Source organism: Strix aluco, chromosome 6 (genome assembly GCF_031877795.1).
Source record: "Strix aluco isolate bStrAlu1 chromosome 6, bStrAlu1.hap1, whole genome shotgun sequence".
In the NCBI taxonomy this organism is placed as follows: domain Eukaryota; kingdom Metazoa; phylum Chordata; class Aves; order Strigiformes; family Strigidae; genus Strix; species Strix aluco.
Window position 1 is genome coordinate 44,708,459 of NC_133936.1, and position 21,145 is coordinate 44,729,603.

Consider the following 21,145-nt stretch of genomic DNA (forward strand, 5'->3'; position numbering starts at 1 on the left):
GGCAGTTCCTTACTCTTGTTTACGCAGCTCCTCTCAGGACGTTCACGCCTCTTCAGGGTACGTGGTTATCTGCTCAAGGTCAATATCAAACTTACATTCTGATCCCTCAGACCAGCCGAGGTCTCCCATAGTACCAGTACTGGTTCCCAGCTCCAAGCATGGAAGAGATGCTGGGCGGCTCAGGCCGTGTGCTCTGCCCAAGCCAGAAGGTCACTGGGGCACAAGGGGCAGCCCTGGCTCTGAGCTCAGGGGGGAGCAGTGGGGGAGGCTCCCACGCCCCAGCCTTACCGTGGGTCCTGGCTGACGGTGGGATACAGGCAGGTACCCCTGCAGTGCACCTGGTACAGCCGCTTTGTCCCCAGGACCTCAAAATGCAGCGTCTGGTCAAACTGCCCCGGCACCGTGGAGCTGAACTGGACCTTCAGTTCCACCTCCCCGTGGGCAGGCACTATCCACCGGCAGCTGCTCAGCCTGGCAATTAAAGAGGAGGCTTCAGACATTGCTAACGAGCAAATGGGAGAAGGAGGAGGCTCATGGACTCGCCATCCCGTGGAGGCACCGGCAGAGGGTCCCTGCGGGGCTGGGGATGATGGAGCCCGTTTGGCAAGATGGACATGAAGCAGAGGGATCACCTCCTCCCTCACAGCTCACCTGACGTATTTCCCCCGGGATGGGACCCTGTCCGCGTCGCTTTGGTGCGCGTCGGGGGGCTGCGTGGGTGCTCCCGTGCCCGGCGCCTGGCGACCTCTCCTGCCCCGGCTGGAGCTCCGCTTCTGCCTCACAGCCTTCCGCCTGCCCGCGGCTTTCTCCTTCCCCGACTGGCCCCCGCTTGGCGTGACCTGCTCCTCTGACACCTTCACAGCAAGGGAGAGAGGAAAGGGAGAGAGGTGAGACCTGCCCCGAGACACCCCCATCCTGGAGAGAAAGCTGCAGGTTTGGTAACAGACAGGAGGGAGAATAAACCACCAACCCCCTCTGCCCATGGATTTGGTCTTCCTTATGGGACTTTGTTTCGCCAACAACACCCCTCCCTCCCCAGGACCCTCTCCTCAAGGGAAGTTGAAGGTTTTAGCTGATTTTCTTTTCTCTCATCTCACAGAACTGCCCTATGTCTCAAGCAGAGCTGTCTCTTTTAAACAGACAGGAGGGATGCCTGCAGACACGGGGCCCCGTCATGTCTTCACTGCCCTTCCACAGTGATCCTCTTCCATCCCACCTGCCCCCCATGCCCCCACCCAGCCTGGCCCCTGCCCTGGCACCTTCACTGCAGGCACAACGGGGACATCCAAGAAACTTCTGGTTTCCTTCTTTCCTTCTTCTGCAGTGGCACTTTCTGGCACCACAAAGGCGAAGTGCTCGAGGGCTTCTCCTGCTGCAGGGACCATCCGCTTCTCCGGGTAGCGGATCACAGAGTAAAAAGCAGTAGGTGGAATGGGAGGCCCCGAGGGACCCAGTCCCAGGTCATCCAGGATCTAAAGCACAAGAGAAAACCCTGTTTATACTCCCGTGGCCTTCATCCTCACACTTCCTGAAAGGCACTCAGCTTTTGGCAATGGGTTTTTTTATTTAGATGGAGTACAGTGCTTTTTTGTGCACAGTGGGGTGGGCAGGCTCCAGAGCAGTGCCAGGACCTACAAGTGGGCCCTAGAGAGAAACCTCAACTCTGAGTGACTCGGCTGAAGGAAACAATGACCAGGAGTTGCCCTGCCCTGGGACCATTTTTAATGATTTCCAGACTGGGAAACTCTCCAAACAGAGAGGATGTTCCAACAGAGAGCCCTCCCTCTTCCCACCCATCTGGGGGATGGCAAGAACTTCCCCAGCCATGTGGCTGCTGTGAAGCCATCGTGGAACATCATCAGTGGCCTGGACAAGGGTATGTGCTGTTGTCACCTGGTGGGACACAATGCACCAGGGCCCAGACCACGGCAGGCTCAGCATCTGAGCCTCACAAGGGCTTTACCTGCTCTGCCGCTGGCAGCTTGCCGCTCTCCAGGATCGCCCCAGTCACATCTGCAGAGCTCAGCACCTGGATGTCCAAGCAGGGCACCCCGACGTCCTGGCCTCTGGCTGACCCTTCCGCACCTTCCCCTTCCAGCCCAGATAACTCGGAGTCCTCAAGAGCCTTCAGTTTTTCCAGATGCTCGTTCTCTCTGTCCTGCCGGCTCCCCTGCCTGGATAAATGCCGGCGCTGGCCTTGTACTTGGTGCTGCACCACCTCTTGGTTCAGAGGGGACAGCAGGATACCCTGAGCCCTGTCCCAGGATGACAAAATATGCGTGACATCCCTCTGCGATGCCTCGTAGATCTTAAACCTCAGGGCCAAGTTCTTCTCGCTGTCACTCTGCGCCTCGGTTTTGGTTTCCCCCTGTTCTGGGTCTGCAGGTTGCACAACCTCCACTGGGCAGGCATCTGTCGGGGGAGCCTTGCTCTGCTTTCTCTTATCTTCCTTGTCACTTGCAAGAGAGTCTGCGTGCTCCTTTGCAGATCCCTTCTTCTCTCCCCCCTTGGTGACATCGGACAGGTTGCCGGTGGATGCGCTGGTGTTGCTGGCAGATGCGTTCGTGTTCTGGGCAGGAGGAGCAGGACAAAGCGGTGAGCATTTCAAAGCACCAACTCAAATGCTGTAGGACAGCGGCGATCTTTGCAATAGCACCCCACGCCTCATCTGAGACCTGTGCTAGGTGCTCTACAAATCCCAATTCAGAACGCAGCTGGTACCCAGTTGAGCTCAACTGAAACTAAACTCCCCAGCGCCAGACTGATGAGGAGTCCTGCAAACCAGCTGAGAAACAGAACAGCTTCCCCAACCCAGACAGGGACCTTAAGACACCTCCTTACTCCTGTGCAGTCCTCCGGGCACGTTTCTGGTGTGCTGAGCATCCATCCCTGTGTCTGGCTGACACTTTGGGAAGTCTGGCTGCTAATGAATACCTAAAGGGCCTGGTGGTATCTCCTGCCAGTCAGGTAGCAAAAGACACCACATCCCAGGCGGGTCATGGCTCAGAGGTGTAAGTCACATGCAGAATGGGGAGAAATGCTGGACTAAAACTATCTAGGGCTTGGAGTTATGTGAAGCCATGACTCAAAGGCAGCATGACCCTAGAAGAACAGCTCTACCCAACAAACCCATGTGAAAATACCCCTGGTGAAGCAGCAGCATGATCAAACAGTGCCTGCTGTTTCCCAGCACAGCCCCGTGTGTTGCTGACGGCCAGGTACCCACCCCCAGCACTGCGGGGGGCTGCTGGCTTCGCCAGGAATGGTACGGCTCAGCAGGAGGGTCCCCAGGGCTTTCACTCATCTCTATAAACACAACCACCCACCTGCCTGACTCCAGGATGGCTTTTCTTCCTTGAAGCATTTTCTTTGTCTTTTCCAAGCTTTCTCTTGGCCCACTTAGACAACTTCTTCAGCAATTCTTCATCCCTCAAGCGTTCTAGCTCCCACCGCTGCTTTTCCTCAAGCTCTCGAGCCAGCCGCTCCATCTCCCTTCAGCAAGACAAACAGAAAACATCCCCGAGAGTCACCGCCAGAAATCTGGGCTCGCTGCAATCCCAGCTGGTCCCACACTTCATTCACTGACCCTAAGGCCAGGCACAACTGTTAGACCAGCTCTGTGGACTTCCCTCAACCTGGGGAGGCTGGGACATCCAAAGTGAGGGAAGTGGGAGGGGACCTCCAGGGCCTGCCAAATCTAGGCTTTGCTGTCACAAGGTCTAAATTGCACTACTTCTCCAATAAGGTCCACCTGGACACCTCCAGCATGCTGCCAAAGACTGATCCACCATTGCTCCACACTGGAGCCTGAAGCTCTCAATATCCAGCTCACAAATCACTAAACCAGCTCACAAATCACTAACACCTGCTTATCCCTGCACCAATACTTGGCTTATGCAGCCCTTCTCCCTGGGCACAGCCTGCTCCTTAGTGAGACTAGCCATACCAATCAGAAAGCAAAGGCTGCAGTAACTGCCCTCCTGCAAAACAGGCTCCAAACAACCAGGCTTCCTGCTGGAACCCAGCTGGGACCATGGGAAACTTGTGCTGCCTGTCCTGGAAATCACAGTCTGACTCAGCCCTAGTGATCTCCTCCCAGGGAAACAAACTTCAGCTGGGGCTGAAAGAAGTGCTAAAACACAGGCTCGCTTTAAGCAAGTCCCTCCCCAGGTTTCAGGCAGGGGTTAATAGATGCTTAAGCTTATCCTGTGTATCCTCTTGAACAGGGCTGCTTTGCTGATCAGAGCTTCTCCCAGGCTCACCTGCTGCTGCAGCTGAAGGTGAGCCTAAGAGACACCAGATTTTGTGGCTGGTGTCACTCAGTAAGGAAAACCCTGGGAGCTCAGCAGTGCAAGGGCCTCACCTACGGCAGGACTGGGATCCAAACCAAGCCAGCACAGCTGCGCCTCACACCAACCCACACCACAACCCCTCTGGTTTGGTGAAGAAGGGCGATGAAGATGAGAATGAACATAATTAACTTAGAGACACTGGTAAGCACAGTGGCAAGGGAAGCACAGAGCCCAGCTCCCTGCAGCCAGTGTCGAAGCCGAAGGGCTCACCGCTAAAACGGAGAGAAGATGTTCTCATCTCACCGGAGGAAGGTCCCTCCTCTGCTGGGAACCAGGGAGGTGGAACTGGCAATCCTTGTGCTGCTGGTGATTAATGCTTTTGGCCTTGGTAACCCCTCTGAGCACAATCAAGGTCTCCGGAGCAGGGAAACCCTTTGGGGACACTATCCTGGGGAGGCACCCATAGAAGGCTTACAGACCTTTTCTTCCTCTCACGCTTGACTTGCAGTATACTGTTATCAAAGTGAATTTTCTCCTCCTCGGTGAGGGCATCATACTCGTCCTCTTCCATCTCCCAGAGACGTGCTTTCTCCCTCCTGGCAGCTTCTTCCCGCTCCCGTCCTTCAGCACAGACCAGAGAAGAAACCATCAGTGCCTGCAAGCAGAGCTTGCTGCTCTGGGTGAGCTGCCAGGATTCACAACTCTGTCCTGACCCAGCCTGTCATCCTGCCAGGAGATACTGGCGAGCTCACATCCCTGCTTCAGAATTCAGATAAGCCCCAAACTATCGCTGGTCAGTGAGTTCCCATGCCTTGCCTGGCTCACATGCACCAGCACTGTGGACAGCTGGCCAGTGATTAGTTATTGAGCCACAACAGCTTGCACTTGTGCCCAAGCTTTAATGTTAGAGACTGAGGTCAGCCTCAGCATTGCTGTATTTTAAGCAACTGTGAGCTGAGTGCTGGCTACACCGAGGCAGAAGGTGGAAGGATTAATAAAAACATCTCTTACAAGTTCTGCTGGTAACCCAGATACACACGGGTAAGGCTGAGGGCTTGAGAGAGAAGATTTCAGAGTTACGGAGATGAAGAGTCTCACCTTCCTGCTCTTTTGCGGCCATCTCCCTGGCTTTCCAAGAAGCATAATCCTGGAACAGGTTCACAAAATAGATGTGAGGCCGATTTCTGACAGCTTTGAGCAGGCAGAGGAGAGCAGATGCTGTGTTGCGTGCAAAGGGGGTCTCCAGGCCATCAAACACCACTCCCTGGTAGCAGTCACTCAGCTGCAGATAAAGTCAAAAAGGAAGAGAAAGTCAGCTGTCGCACGCATTGGGCTCTCAGCTAGTCACTACAGCCTGATGTCAGAGATCACCAGCCATCACAGTTCCAAGTGCAGCAGCTCAGACAAGCTCTGATCTTTCCCCATGCTCTGCCAATTTATGTCATCTGCAGCTTCACCCACGGATCCCTGCACGCAGCCCAGGACTCCTCCAAGAGCAGGCACAGCCCTCCTCCTCTCTGAATTGTACCTCGCTGCCTGTCTCCCTGTAGCAAGAACGTACCATTTGCCCCCACCCCACGTACCTGCAGCCTTTCAGAGAGGATGGCCACCAGCAGGTCCTCGGGCAGCACGCAGCTCCTAAAGCCCAGCTCTCCTGATGTGCTGCCACTGATGCTCAGCTCTCGCTGCGCAGGAACGCAGGGAAGGGGAGAGTGGTGAGAACTTGATGAGCCCTGCAATGTTGAACACCACAAGAAAAATCAACCACTTTGGAAACCCCCAAACAATTCCAACTGCTGGGCTTGGAGCTGGGGTTTCTCACTAGCAGGAAACTAGAACAAAACTGCAGGCCAGCAGCTCCAGGGAACCACGCAGGAGGGTGCATCCGTGGCCAGCAGAGACCCAAGCTCGCAAGCCCCCAGCGCAGCATCCCGCAGCTTTGCCCACCACTGCAGCCACGTTAGCCAGGACTGCACTTTGCCAACAATCTGTTAAGATGCCGCAGAGTTTTTCTGCCAGAGCACAGGGTTTCATTCCCACCCCGAGCCATGCCCAGCCTGCCCAGCTGGCTCTCTGCACTATAGACCCCTGCACCAGGCTCTGGGTGATGCAGAGCCTCCACTGGAAGCGGCTCCTTCACTTCTCAGAGGCAACAGAAAGGTCCCAGGCATTAACCAGTGCAGATCGTGCTTCACCTGGGAGCCTGTCAGATCCATCAGATGCTGTTTCTGGGATTGGGGGGTGGGGCCATCTGTCGTCTTCTTGCCCGCCGCAGCGCTCACCTGGCCTCGGGACCTGACGGACCGCAGGCTGAGTTTGCCCACAGAGCTGGACCGTCTCATGTCTAGGCTGTGCTTGGCCTTGGTGCTGAACTGCAGGCTGAGGGACGCATCTGCGTTGTGACCTGTGGAGGGGACAGACGCTCAGTGGGGAGCAAGCAGGCACCTTCCACCCCAACGGGCACAGCCCAGCGCCCTGGCAGGGACACGGCCATTGTTCCCCAGCCTGCTGGGCACTAGCAGCACCCATCTCCAGAAGCAGCTCCTGCCCTGCTTCTCTTATTAGCATGGTAAAGCACACCATCTGATACTGGATTTTAAAGCCAGAGAGTTCTTAAGGCACAGCTCTGCGTCCCTCCTCACAAATGTGCACACAGGTGACACTGCACAGTAGCTCCCCTATGGATCAAGCCAAGGCTCCACCATCCAGGAGCATCATTTCTGTACCTTGCACCCATCCTGCATTCTCACATGGAGATGGTAACATGCAGCCCTGCCCCAGCTGCATCCCCCATCTCCACTGGAGCTAAATCCTCTGCATGGGATAACCCCACCTGGGGCCCAGATCCTTCTTCCTTCCATCAGCTCCCAACCCAACCAGGTTCAAAGCTGAGCAATGCAAAACTTCCCCCACCAGAACCAGGTCACCTCACCCTCTGCCTCACCCTGCAGAGCGCGGGGCACCAACTGCCCAACCAGGTTTTCTAAAAGTCTCTGGTCTCAGGTGGAGAACAGCACCACATGCACGAGCTGCGTGACCTGACAGTGTGTATAGGAAAACCTCTGGAGAAAAGAGCTCATCTGCAGCATGTCTCATCTGAAACTCTGGGAGGTTATTCTTCCCTTCCTCTCATGTTTCTGAAGCCACACTCAGAGTCAGTTGTCTAGTACTTAATGAGCAGCTTCAGAGGGCTGCTTCGTTGTTAAAGTGGGCAGCAGTTCTGCCTGATGGCCACAAGGAGCCAGCTGGATTCAGCTTTGAGGAAATATAAAAAAACCCTGAGAAAAATACAGGTGTGCTTCACCACTCCTAGGAAAAGGAGTATGGGCTGAGAAGCCCAGAGGCAGTAAAAGTGCCCCTGTCTGAGCCCTTAAAACAGAGATTATTTTTTTAATAACATGAGATGCTTTACGAAATGGCTTTGCATTTCTACATGCTGCACTCATGTTCCCTAGGAGACCCAAGGTCTGTCAGCCTTCCTCTCTGGAGCAAGCAGAAGTGGATGGTCATGGTGGGTTTCTGAAGCGCTGCTCTGGGTCCAGCGTTTCTCCTTACCAGCATCCTCTGCCTCCTTGCAGCTCTGCTTGATGGCAGCCCTGATGCACAGCTCCCGGGCGCGCAGCCCTGCTGAGCTTCTCCTGTCCGAGATGGCTTCTCTCACCACGGTGTCGATGGACAAGCAGGCAGCGCCGTAATATTTGGACAGGGCAACCGCTGTCGCTGTCTTTCCTTGAGAGAGAGGAAGACTGCTTGGTGACACTTGCACGTGAAGCATTTCCAGGGACAGGCTCTAGAAAGTCCCCAGACAGGATTTCAAAGTTTCAAGGACAGTCGGAAATCAAGTGCCCCTTTAGGGGAGACCGTGAGGGAGGTAGTTGAGCATGGCTAGAAGCGTTGTCCTCTAGAGCCAGGAGGATCACGTCCACCTCACATCCAGCTGAGCACTTTGTCCCTCATGGTGACCTCAACCCTGGGACAGAACATTGTTTCGAGCCCTGTCCCGCCACCACTCAGAGCGTTCGCCAGCCTGTGCTGGCCGGCGCTGCCTCAGACAACGTCTGGGCACGGTCTGGGGGTCAGCGTGGGCGAGGGACTGCTCCCATGAGGCAACACGGGCACTAGGCACTGTGCTCCCACGAAGCAACGGGGACATGGCCACCCTGTGTGGGGGAACGATAGCCTAGCTGTGTGGACACAGGGTGAGCCACAGCCCTTGCCCCAGCTGGTGAAGGCCTGGGACCATTTCATGTACCAGCAGAGCTGCGGCTTACCTCGCTTTGCTTCAACAGGTCAACCAAGCACCACGGCCCACCAGGATGTGTCTCTCCTGCTTCCCCCCTCCTTGCAGCCACGGGCTGCGGCTCACCTACCTGTCAGGGGTGCCCCATGGATGATGACAACGATCCCTCTCCGGTTTCGGGCCGCGCGCCCCTCTGCAGAGATATCGATGCCAAGGTGGCGGGCGATGGCCCTATAGACAGGGCTGTCGGCCAGTTCTCCCGCGGCTGCCTTGCTGCTGGTGATGCTCTGCCGATGCTCTGCTGTGCAGAACCAGATAGAACAGTCAGCCTCCTGCCTACCTATGATCCTGATCATCCTTCCCATCCCCTCAGATCCTGGGAGAGAAGACTCTGCTGAAACCAACACCACACCGAGGTCTCACTATGCCTCTCCTTTAGGCTTGTGCAGATCAGGGTCTGCCCTAGATGGTGGTCAAGGTGCCTGTTCAGAGTATAGGAAATGGGGTGGCAGAAAGAGGAAAGAGCAAGCATTTGGCAATACCTAAAAGGACTGGGCCAAATCTCCCATGCCCTGTCAACATGGTCCTCATGAGAGTTTGGTCCCAGGTCCTGCTGAGTAAGGGGGGGACAGGCAGAACCAGGCATTTTACACCGTCCCAAGGGAGAGGCTCCATTTGCGGATCAAGCAATTATCCAAAAGCTGGATGCTTTAGGAGTATTATACCAGGAGATGTAGCTGGGCTCTGAATTCACCATAACAGCATGTGCAAAGAGCTCCCACCTTTGCCCTTAGGAGGTCACCAAAAGCCATCTCGGCTTGCAGTGTCACGCAGGACAGAGAGCGCGCTGCCCTGCCTAGGAAAGGGAACAGCATCATCCTGATCCCAGCAGCTCCCGGGGGAAAAGGTGCTCATTTGGCAAAACTGGGGAGAACCTCTCTGGCCTCTCACTTGTCCCTGCCCTGTCTGCAACATTACCCATCCCCTGTCTTTTCTCAACACCTTCCTCCTCCTCCACATTCAGATTTAGAGTCCACCTTGTTGGACTGGCTTTCATCAAACACGGAGGGGAAAATGAATGAGCTCTGGGATGAGACAGTGTGAATGATCCCAGCAGAGGACTTTCTTCCTTGATCTGACAGAGACTGGACATCTTCAAAGTTTGCTGAGGAGGAAGGACACGGGGAGGGAAGAAGAGGGTGGACATGGCCAGGCAATCTGTTCTTTGCCATTTGCCACTTTGCACGGCCACGTGCAAAAGATGGAAAGTTTCCCAAGGAGAAGTCTGTCCAGGCTGTCTCTGCCCTCGGGGGGATTTTGAGTTTGTGCTTTTGGTGCTGGGAAGGAGCAAATATAAGATAGCTGGTGGTATTAGACCTGGTCCTGCTGGCTGAAGAACTCATCCAATCCTACTTTTTGTGGTTAGGGGACACAAGAGGACAACATGATTATCTCCCCGGTCCATGGTAGGCAGATATGAGCTTGCTTTGGCTGCACTCAGGGCTGGTAGGGGATGCGTGTTACAAGCCACAGACCTTCACGCTGGAATTCCTCCACCAAGCTGGGGAATGGGTGGCTGCTAAAAGCCTGGGCTTCCCACGGAGAGCTCGGGGCATGCGGGCTGGACTCCCCGCTGTGTACACACTCAGGACAGCCAATGCCAAACCCTCACCGTTGTCCTGGTCTGCTGGTTCCCCAGTCTTGGACTTCGTCTGCTCATCCTGCAGCCTCTTCTGGTCCTGATAATATTCCAGCACCTCAGGGGGCAGCTTCTCACCCGGGGCACGCGGAGGCAGCAATAAGGTGTTGCGGCAATCATAGTCTTTAAGCGTCTGCAGGATCTGTGCATGTAGGGAAGAGAAGCCATATGCAGGACGTGTTTCTAACAACACGGACTATACAAGCCCCTCCACAGTCTGCCAGCAGAGCTGGCTAACCCTGAAATGCCACCAGACTTTGCCCTGGGGACTGTCTCCATCTCCCTGGCAGGAACCTAGGAATGCTGGAGCACTGTGAAGCTACGGGACCGTGCACATGGGGACCAGACCTTCCCTCTCACCTCCTCCTCAGCAAGGTACTGCTGGTCGAACTCCAGCGAGTAAAACTCGATGGGGAACTCGCATGGGTTCTTCACCACCACCGTCCCCTCTGCTCCACAGCTGTATGGCAGCAACGGTCCCAGCTCGAGCACTGGGGGGCTGAACTCCAGCTGTGGCTCCAGCCCACGCCCCGAGACCTGCAGCTGGAGGTGCTGGCTGCTCTGGAAAATGTTAATCTTCAGCTCACTTCTGTAGGACTTCTGAAAAGAGAGAAGCACAGAAAACTCCTCCATGAAGTCCCAGCTGACAGGGCCTCAAGTTCAACTCTTGCCCCAAGGCAGGGGTGTCACCAGTACCTCTAAGGGGAATGGAAAACAGATATTTACTTCCAGCAGGGGCTACAGCATCTGCATGCTGGCTCTGAGTAACTGGGATGAATCCTGGTGTGAAGTGTAACTGGATATTTGGGTGTCAGATGAATCTAAAATGCACTATCAGATGTTTTGACCTAGTCACGAGGGAGTGTGATGCTCATGAGAAAGGTCCTCAGGGTTATGTTGCCCAGACACAGTCCTGGCACTGCTGCATCAGGCAAACATCAGCTCGATGAATGAGGCAGATGAGCTCGCACTGGCTAGAAATAAGGGTCGTCTTCTCTGCTCAGTGTTTGGCTCTGGTCAAAGCCAGACACAAGATGGTTACACCTCTACAGCAATTCAAACATCCCTGGGACTGTTCCCAGGCACGGAAGCACTTGTGTCCATCCTGTTACCCACTGCCAGTTTCCAAGTCACGGTGGCCACAGGCAAACTGCCTTTGGGAACGCCCCATCATTTCAGCTGACTCCCAGACTGCCTGGGAACGTGCAGGCAGGCTGGGCCAGAGCCACAGGGACTGCTGGCAGCACACCACTCCAGGCGACTGTCCTGCCGTGCCCAGGAAGGTGCCTGGTGGCTGTTTTGTCTGCTGGTACCAGCAGCAGGACTTGCCTAGATTGGCCCTTCCAGGGTTATCCCCTGCGAGCGCGCCAGCTGCTCTGCACCAGGGCGTTGCAGCCTCAAACAGGCCCATGCAAGGGGGAGATGAGGGCAAACAGGCAGATTTCCCCCCATGCGCCGAGAGGCAGCCACCCCACCGTTCCCTGATGCTAAGCAAGCTCCCCAGGGGATTTCAAAGCCCCTCTCAGAAGAGTGTGCTGCAGGGGAAACTGAGGCACAGTGGGTACGGGGCTTGCAGAAAGCTCTCTGTGGAGGCAGACGCCGTCTCCTCCTCCCTGTGCTGGGCTCTCGTTACCACACTGCCCTGCCAGACCTCTTGGGGGTGACACTCGCTGATCTCACCTCTTCTGTGGGTGAAAACCTGACTCGCACGTTGCAGCGCTGTCCTGGAGCGAGGGCTCCAGCCGAGGGCAGCACCTCGAAGACACAGGGCTGGGCCTTCAACTTCTGGGGCACCTTCTGACGCCTCCTCGCTAGCCAATGTCTGTCCACCTGAGAACAAAAAAACAATTGTGTGAGGTCTCCTTGGTCTGTGAGGACAGACCCTCGGTTCCTGCAGTGCTCTGAGACACCGTCATGGTGCTGAGGGCACCCACAGCCAAACCAGCCGAGGCCACCTCTGGCCTAGAACTGGAGGGAGAACAGGCAGGGCAGGCAGATGGGGAGGCACCATCCTCAGAAGAGGAGGAACGGGGGAACCTGACAGAGAAGTGAAGCACCAGCTAATGCACAGGTCCAGGTGAGCCAGCCTTGCTCTGTACCCGAAGCCTTCTCAGATGAGCTGTAGCCCAAGTGCTCACGCAGCCACAGGGGCAGAAAGGGCAAGAGAGGCAAAGAAAACCCAACCGAGAAGTTACGTGTTACACACTGTCTGTGCTTTACCTTCTTAACAGGCTCATTGATAGTGATGAGCCAGTTACAGGGGACCTGTTGCTGATTGTGGAGCTGGACAGTTTCTTCCTGGCACTGCCCACACTGGAGAGTGGAGAACTCCAGTCTGTCCCTGGAGATGCAGAGGGATGGCATGGCCACGCTGGCATGGAGGCGGACGTGGAACGTGGGGCCTCCTGCTACCTAGGGAAGGACAGAGCATCCAGCTGAGAGCCCCGGTGACATCTGCTCTGTCACCGACTCTCCACCTGCCCCGAGAGGTGCACGGGCACAGCGGGGTGAGGAAGCACACCGTAGGTACCTTGATGGGCAGGAGCACGTCCACCTCTCCCAGGGGCAGGTTGGCGCTCTGTGGGTCGAAGCGCACTTCAAACACCTTGGTCTCGCAGCAGAGCAGGTGCTTCACGTGGTCCAGATCCACACTGAAACCTTGAACAGATGAAAATAAAGCAGCTGAGATACACAATCGACATGAACGTGTCACAAGCACGTTGAAGCCATATGTCCTGTCTGGCAGCTCTGCAAAGGACCCCTTTGTACCTGTGGAGAAGACTGCCACTCCTTCTCCCTTGTCACCACACAAGGAGAAAGGGCTTTCACAGCCAGAATCCAAGACCCACAGGGTAAAAAGGAAACATCTCAGTTGAGGAGCTCCAACCATTCCTTCACTAGGCATCCCAGGGAAGGATGCACAGACCTCTCCAAAGGAGAATTTCCAACTAAGATTCCCCCATGCCATGGCGCTCCCTGAAAAACAATTTAGAGGAGGCACCTGATCACCCTTCAGACACAGCGAGTCACCGTTTGCTGGTACTGCAGCCTTACGTCAAGGCCTGTTTCGAAAGCCTGTTTTGATACAACAGAGGGCCTCACAGGCTGTCTTCTCTATAGAGGCTGAACAGAAGTGCTAATGGCATTATGAACTTTAAACAAAGCACTTCCAAACCACAAAGCGTCCATCTGTTTGCAACACAAGCCCATGGAGTGCCCATCAGGTGATGCTCATGGTAGCCAAGAGCAGAAGATGCTGAGAGGTGACCAAGGTGATCAGCCCATCCAGCCCCTGCAGGGAAGTGTTAGGGCAGGCACGGGCAGGCCGGGTCTCTGAGCACTGCTGGCCAGGAGAACTCAGGCTCTAAAGCACCAGGCAGAGGGTCCCAAGGAGGAAAAAGTTATACATACAAGCACTCAAAAAAACTCCCCATGTCCAGTGGCTTAAGCTAATCTGTCAGAGACAGCTCCTTCAAGCCCACGTGAAGTCTCTCCAGCACTGGTTACCTGTGTCATGCAGGACCCGTCTATCAGCGCGGAAGGACACAGGGAACTGCCCGGTGTTGGTGATCCTCATGACGTGCGTGGGGGTGTTACCGAGAATCACGTACCCAAAGTCCAGGAGGTACTCGGGCAGCTCAGCTCTGAAAGGAGGAGTAAGGACAGTCCTTAAACCACAGCCTGGCTACATTTCCAGGAGCATGGAAGATGCAAACAAAGTGAGTATTTCTGGATTCACTGCTGTAAAAACTCAACTCAAGCCCATGAAACCCAAGGTCTGACCACCTGGTAATAAGACTTTGGTAAGTCACGAGGAGCATAGGACCTAGGATTTATCAGCTACCAGTGGGACCTTAAAATAAAAGTAGTTTAAAATGAATATTGGTCACAGCTCCTCTGCTACAGAAAGCAGAAAGTAGGTAAGTCCAGTGGACCTCCACTGGTCTCAATGAAACTGCTAAGCCTGGTGTACAGCCCCAGCCTGAAACGGCTTCAGGACCTTGTCATAAGACTCGCCTGCACAGGAAATCTTCACTGCTCTGCAACCAGATCTGTCCCTAAAGCAGCACCAACAAATGCAGTAATCATCACCTACAAGATTCACGGGAGGGTCCTTTTCCAGAGCAATCACACTCGGGAAAGCACATACGTGATCTGTTTTGCAGAGCATCTTCCTGAACTGGAGCCTACCGTGCCCGTGCCTCCTCATGAAGGAGCAGAGGGAAGGTACCGAGGCAAGCCCTGCAGTCCCACCAGCATCCAAGCCACCTGATTTAGGGTTTGTCAAGGGTGTTCCCTACTCTTTTTGCTCAGTGTGGTCTGTTAGCTGGAACAAAGATGCCAGCTTTGAGTTGCCTCTTTCAGAGCTGGTCAGCAGGGATGGTGTTGGTGCTCTCTGAAGGGCTTGATGCTCTGCACTGGACCCCCTCAGCCCTAAGAGCAGGACCCAGCGCCTGTGGGGAGCTGAGTACCTCCAAAGCTCAGGGTGGCTCTGTGGAAGTGAGGACACGCAGCTGCTCACAGGGAGCATGTCAAAGCTACCAGGATCAGGCCCTTTCTGAAGTCCCCACTATCCCCAGCTCTGCAGACACAAGGACCTCTCAGGAGCAGGGGTGCACTGCTGGGTGTTACCCTTGGGGCACCTGGAGATAGGGTACAGGAGGCCCTACTAACTTGAGAAGCCTCCGACGAGCGTGCTGGTCAAAGGCAGTGGCCTCTGGGGGACCAGAGGTGAGAGCTTTCTGCTGCTCCAGGGCATGTTCCTCCATCAGCATCTGCTCCATCTGCATCTGCAGCCGAGGGTCCAGCTGAGGGAAGGAAAGGCAGAGGCTGGTTAGCAACGGTCCTTCCCAAGGCTCCCCCCTGCTTGTGTTGAGAGGGGTGATGGGGTCCTTCTGTCTCGCTGCTCAGTGTCTGTGACACCTCCTGCTCTCTTAGCCAGGGCCTCATCTCAAGGGCAATGAACTTCAGTATCTTCGCCTGCCCAGTCACTGTTACAAAAGCTGATCTGGCCAGACAAACAGACAGACAAGCCAGGAACCTTCCAGAGCTCCAAGTCTTTGCCTGCCCCCAGCCAGTGCCAAAGCAGCTCGGACAAAAGCTCTCTTGTAAAGGGAGCCACAATAACGCTGCTGTCTCTTAGAGGTCAGCCCTGGCAGCACAGTCCCAGGGCACAGTCAGGCTGCTGCTATTAAGCTCTGTAAACCTGGCAGGGCTTGGGTTGTGAGCAGCAAATACCCCAGTGATGACCTACATCTCCATCCCAAAGTACCATAAATTCAATCACTTGAGCAGGGTCTTCAGGATCTCTCCCTGGGGCAGCCCCGGGGGCAATGCTGAGCTGATGCAGGATCATGGGCAGGTTGGGCAGGGAGGTCCCAAGTGCCAGCAGGGCACCGGGAAGCCTGCTGCGGGCAGCAGGGGACCAAATGACACCGGGGGAGGGTGGCACGCGTCAAACGGGGCAGCAGCCATTCTCACCACGGCGTCCAAGGGATCTGGGGGTGGCTCCGTGGCCACAGCCTCCCCCAGAACAACTGCTTCCTCTCTCTGGCTGTCTTCCATCTTTTCTATCACCTCCTTGAGGACCTTCTCATATTTTTCATTTCCTGAAGGAAGAAAACATCCACAAATAGAAGCGTGGCACAGCGCTATTCCCATTTAAGCTGGGAAGCCCCACTTCCCCGATTCTGGCCTCTCCCAGAAACACCCTCCTCAAGCAATGTATGGAAAGTAGATGCTGCGTTTCCTCTATCAACCCTGATGTTCATTCCCACCCATCTTCCTCCCCACATAGGAGCATCTCATCCCCTGCAATGTGACCCAAATCCAATCCTGCCAAAATCCCTGCCAGCCTGTGCTCAGCTTTCCCGAGCATTTCTGTCCAGCCACCACCTTCCCAGGACTCCGACACATGCTGGCAAGCTCTGCAGGATGGTTCATGGGGCAAAGCCCACGCAGGCTCATCTGCCAGAGCCTCAGGAAGCAACCAGGGGGTTGAGTGTTGGTCTGACAGCCCTGAAACCTCCAGGCTCGATGGAGGCAGGTGTGAGCTGCCCTACGGGCATCTGACATGGGGGAGAAACAGGGGACCCTCCTGGGGAGCAGACAGGCCGTGCTCACCTTTGATGTTCCTGGGCAGGTCCAAGTAGATCCTGGGAAAGCTCCCCTCTCCTTTCAGGGAGATTTCTTCTGGTTCTAGGTGACCCACTTGGATCTGGAAAGTCCTGCAGAAGGCTCCAGGCACTCCTGGCAGGTAATAGACTTTCAGGACTTGCTCCTGGCCAGGTCCAATGTAACCCTGCAGGGTGTGGGAGAAGAGGGAGGGAATGAACCAAAGAGGGTTTGGTGGAGGGATGGCTCAGACGACAGATATGCTGAGAAGAGAAGGCAGGTTCTCATATATAAGAAAGTATCAGACAACATCGCCTTCTAGCTTTCTTGTACCCAGAAGCTGAAGTCTCCTACACCAGGTCCTTCAGAGGGCTCATAGGGATGCATTCCCCCAGGACAGACCCACAGACCACCCCTTGCTCAGCATGAGCACAGCTCTGCCCCTAGCGGTGTTTACCCTCTGCTAGCAAGAGCCAGACTGAAGAAATAAAAGCTCTTTTACCAGCCACTATGCAAAATAAGTGAAGTGCCCACACTCTCAGCATGGCCAGCAGCTCCTGCCACAGCACATCAGCGGTTCCCAGGCTGGTGTTGAAGGGCCTGACCCCTTATAATGATCCCAGCCAAACACCTCCTGCCTGTGCAGTTACACCGGGGGTGCGTGAGCCTACCCAGGCTCATGGTGACCTGCAAACATGCATCTCTGGAAAGGCAGGAGCAGAGACTAGGACGAGATCTAGGAAAGGTGTTGCCAGGAAGGGCACCTCCTCTCCGGGCTTCCAGAAAGGCTGCCCAAGCCCCAGGCTAGGCTCCCGCCAGCCAGGCTGAGAGCAAATGCAAGCAGACAGCAACAGAGCCCTGGGTGAGGGACACAGCCACAGCTTTCCTCGGCTTGCCCTCTGCACACTGGGCTGGACCCTCGGCTCCTCACTCCCCTTCATGCTGTAGGGAGAAGCTGCTGAGTGGGACAGATCCTGCCACTTGGTCCCCTGAGCCCCTGGTGCAGCGCAGAACACAGCTGCAGCGAAAGCCAGCCCTGCCAAGCTGCCAGCGCCAATGGGGCTGTCACAGCAACTGACTGCGCGGGTCCGAGCAGAGCTGGGTCTTTGGAAGCTCTCAGCAAGAGGGCATCAGTGTGTCACCCCTTGTAGGAGACAGGCATGAGGAAATGTGAACACCTTTGGCTTCCTCTTCCCACTACAAAAAGGGACTAGACAGGAATGCTGCTCCAGCCCAAAGACAGCCACACAGGACTGAGAAGTTGGGATGGTGGGATGCTGCACACTCCTCTCCTCACTGTTCCAGCCCTGCTCCTGCCTGGCCCCCTCACTGCCCCACAAAGCTGCTGCGGAGCAGCAAAGCTGGGGGAGTGGGGGACCGGTACAAGGGCTGCTACAATTTCTGGCAAAGCAGCTTCATGCCCAAGTGAGAGCATTTAAGTCCCGCTCAGTGCTGGCAGGGGGCTGGCAGGGTGTGCTACAGGCAGGGACAAGGAGTAAGCCCTGTCCAATCACACACCCTGGGAAAGGTGACTCTCAGGAGAGCCGGCACAGTCCAGCCCCAGTGCCCGCACAGCCGGAGCACTCAGCAGTTGGGGTCCCCAGAGCCCCCGAAGCGCTGGTGCCTCCGGCCGGTGGCTGCTGTGTGACAGCAGGGTCACCCGCCGGCAAAGGCCGTGAAGGCGTCGATTAGGACCGCACTTGCTTGACCCTCCCTGCCCCCCAGCAGCAGCTGCTTACAGCCCTGTCTCTCCTGTCTGCTTTTGTGGGTTGTTTTCTTTTTTTTTAATTTTGTTTTTTTCCCCTACAACCCCCTCCTGGGCAGCCTGACCCAGAGCCAGGGTCAATCACTCGCGCCACCTCCGTACTCACCGTGCTGGGCAGGACCAGGGGCACGCCGGGCAGAGGGCTGTCTGCGGTGCCCGCGCTGGGCCTTAGCACCACGTAGGTGAATCCCATCTTCCCGCTGTTCTGCAGGGTGACCTCTGCTTCGGTGACTTTGTTAAACAGCTGAAGAGAGGACAGAGGAGTGGGAAGCTGAAGGCACAGGCCTGATACTGGGAACCTCCTTCTGCTTTCATTGGGATGCGAGCAAATGAACTCAACACAGGAGAAAAGCAGAGGCAGAGGAGGTACGGGCACTTGAGTCTCCCAGGTTAACCTGGGGAAGCCACCGCCACAGGGCACCCCTTAGCCCTACACAGGAACAGATACTGATGGCGGCATGCAGAGGGGCAATGCCAACCACAGAGATCAGTCATAAGGAAACCAAGGAGGAGACAAGCTCTCTGCACCTCATGGTGTCATCTCACACCCAGCTGGAACAAAGGAGATGGCATCAAGACATTGCAGAAGAAAAAGCACCTGCAGTGACAGCAAAATGGGAGATAGGGCAACGGCTGGAAATATCTGTGGGGTTTTTAACCAAAAAGAAGTAAAGTGGGGATTATTCTAGGACATTCTTTCCAGCTACAGTGACTGGGAAGCCCAAGTTAACTTCCTCCCTGGTTTATTTTGCTGATTAATCAAGAACATCAAAAGAGAGCACCTCCTTGGACCTCAGGCTTTAGGAGCGGATCAGCAGATGGATGTCTTGGGGCACGTCCCTCTGGAGATCACCACTGGGACCCTGCCTGCCCCAGGAGGTGGTGTTAGTTACCTTGAGGAGGAGGAATTCCCAGCTGGAGAGGGGTGGAGATGGCCATTAAAAACAGCTTGAATGCAGGACATACCACTCCAAGGTTGTACTTTCAAGCCATAGAGCCAACAAAGTAGTTGGGAAGGGGAGAGAGCCCTAGCCCTAGGTGGGTGGCAACCCGCCGGTGATGGTTTCACGACAAGGACCTCTGCCAAGAGAAGTGTGCAGTACCTGCAGCCCGCAGTCGATCTCCGTGACGTCTAGGAGGTAGTTGATGAGCGAAGCCTCCCCACTCAGCGCGATCTCGTAGGTCGGGCCTCCCTCCACCCTGCACAGCGCCATGACACGGGCGACGATATTTGTGTGGCCAAAGAAGGTGAACATGACCCGCTGGCTCTCGCCTGGCTGCAGCACACCGTAGAGTGGCAGGACATCGAAAACCTAGAGGTAGGCGAGGAGAGATCAAGATGTCGAGCATGGAAATTGATGCAGAAGAGCAGCCACGGCTTGGAGTGAAGTACAGATGTGGCTGGAGGGGGCTCTTCCTCAAACACAGGCAAAATCACCCTAATCTCATCCTGTATCCATTCCACTTACCAGTGGAGGGGCCACGGGCAAAATCTTCTCCCATACTCACTCATTAACGCATTAATTAATACACTACATATTAAAGTAATTTGGGCTGTCTCCTGGCAGCAAGAAATTCTCTTCACTGCAGAACTTGCCTTTAAAAGCACCTTTTACTGCCTTAAGAAAAACACAGTATTCGGAGGTGAAAGCCCTTAGAGCTGGGGGGGAGGACTCCAGCCCAGCTCATCTGACTCCTGATGCTTTTCGCTCTCTCCGATTTGCATGTTGCGCTCTCTCAAGATGCTACAGCAAAAGCTACTGCAGAAATTTCCTGTTGACCCCTTGATTAGCAAAAAGATGAATAATGCCCTCCATAGCTGCTGCACAGGTCAACCCTACGACATGTCCTGCGTGGCCTCTCCAGTGACCAGTTGCTTCAGCAGCGCTGTGCGATGGGCTTGGAGGGACGTGAGGCCACTCTGCGAGCAGCATCGAGGGCCACCAGTGGGAGGGGGGGGAGCTACATAACTGCTTGCCACACTGGAAACGTGGCACAAGATGGATTCCCACTTACCTCCTCCATTCCCAAGGTGACGGGCTCTGCCTCCACAAACTGCATCAGTTTGTTGATCCCCACCAGCCTCTGAGTCTCCACAGCACCTTCCAGCTCCGCAGCAGTGGATGGCAGGAGCTGGAAAACAAGCACCGTGGGCCGCAGTGAGCAGCTGGCTGGTCTGGGTGAGACCACTCTGCTGCAGGAAGATGAGCTGCAATCCAGACATATCCTTTGAAGCACTTTTGGATCCTACTTAGCCATATCTACTTGAATTTCTTTGGTTTATTTCTGCATACATGGCAACAAAGCAGGAAATAAAGATGATTCCACCCTTCTATCCGAGAACATTCAGCCACACTATTCTTTACGTCTACAGGGTATCATTTCTCCTGATTCAGAAAAAATGTGCCGTTATAATGTTAAAATGACCGATATTTGGATGTGAGCAGATGCAACCCCTCTCCTTGAACTTAACGCCAACGCCAGTGCTTTCAGAAGTTCCCATGCTTTCCCGCATCCTTTTTTTTTTGCCCCAGGAGCAGCCTCTGTCCCACACAATGCAGAACAAAGCGCCAGTTCCCACTAGCACGGACGTCAAGCTCCAAAGCACTGAGGTTCACCAGGAAGGTCAGCAGACCAAAGGCCATTTTCCATGCCAGGAGGAAGAGACAATGACTTTGCAAAGTCTCATTTTATCAAAGACAGCTCTGTGGCCATCTCTGCAATACTGCAGGTCTCGGGTGAAGGCAGAGACATAAAAACAGGCGGCTCCAGCTGGGGTTGAGAAGGTGGTACATGGAGATCACAGTACTTGGCACAGCTTGATACAGGAAGGAAACTGGAGGCCTTCACATCATGATGCAGATAAAAGCCGCATTTTACAGTGTAAAAACAAGCCAAAAAAACCCAAACTCAGCATAGGTCCGTAGGATCTGAGTGGGCTTCTCCAAGCAAAACTATCTGATTTCTCCCTCCCCGGAAGCCCCGTGTCCAGCCACTGGCCCTGCTGCCCAGCCCACCCTCAGGGCACATGACAG

The 21,145-nt window shown here is 55.1% G+C and overlaps 1 protein-coding gene across 1 annotated transcript in view; it reads right to left on the bottom strand.

Annotated features, from left to right (window-relative positions):
* The window catches only part of LOC141925537 (hydrocephalus-inducing protein homolog), a 111,589-nt gene continuing 90,444 nt past the window's right edge, over positions 1–21,145 (bottom strand). Inside the window, 26 exon segments of the mRNA XM_074829982.1 lie at positions 1–69; positions 289–471; positions 652–854; positions 1,260–1,472; positions 1,964–2,569; positions 3,327–3,492; positions 4,772–4,913; positions 5,391–5,574; positions 5,876–6,025; positions 6,488–6,696; positions 7,848–8,021; positions 8,663–8,833; positions 9,511–9,545; positions 9,547–9,697; positions 10,205–10,373; positions 10,592–10,831; positions 11,912–12,061; positions 12,452–12,643; positions 12,762–12,889; positions 13,739–13,875; positions 14,906–15,039; positions 15,713–15,840; positions 16,355–16,532; positions 18,217–18,354; positions 19,214–19,423; positions 20,127–20,243. Of these exon segments, the coding sequence (XP_074686083.1) occupies positions 66–69; positions 289–471; positions 652–854; positions 1,260–1,472; positions 1,964–2,569; positions 3,327–3,492; positions 4,772–4,913; positions 5,391–5,574; positions 5,876–6,025; positions 6,488–6,696; positions 7,848–8,021; positions 8,663–8,833; positions 9,511–9,545; positions 9,547–9,697; positions 10,205–10,373; positions 10,592–10,831; positions 11,912–12,061; positions 12,452–12,643; positions 12,762–12,889; positions 13,739–13,875; positions 14,906–15,039; positions 15,713–15,840; positions 16,355–16,532; positions 18,217–18,354; positions 19,214–19,423; positions 20,127–20,243 (4,512 nt within the window). The 3' untranslated portion in view covers positions 1–65.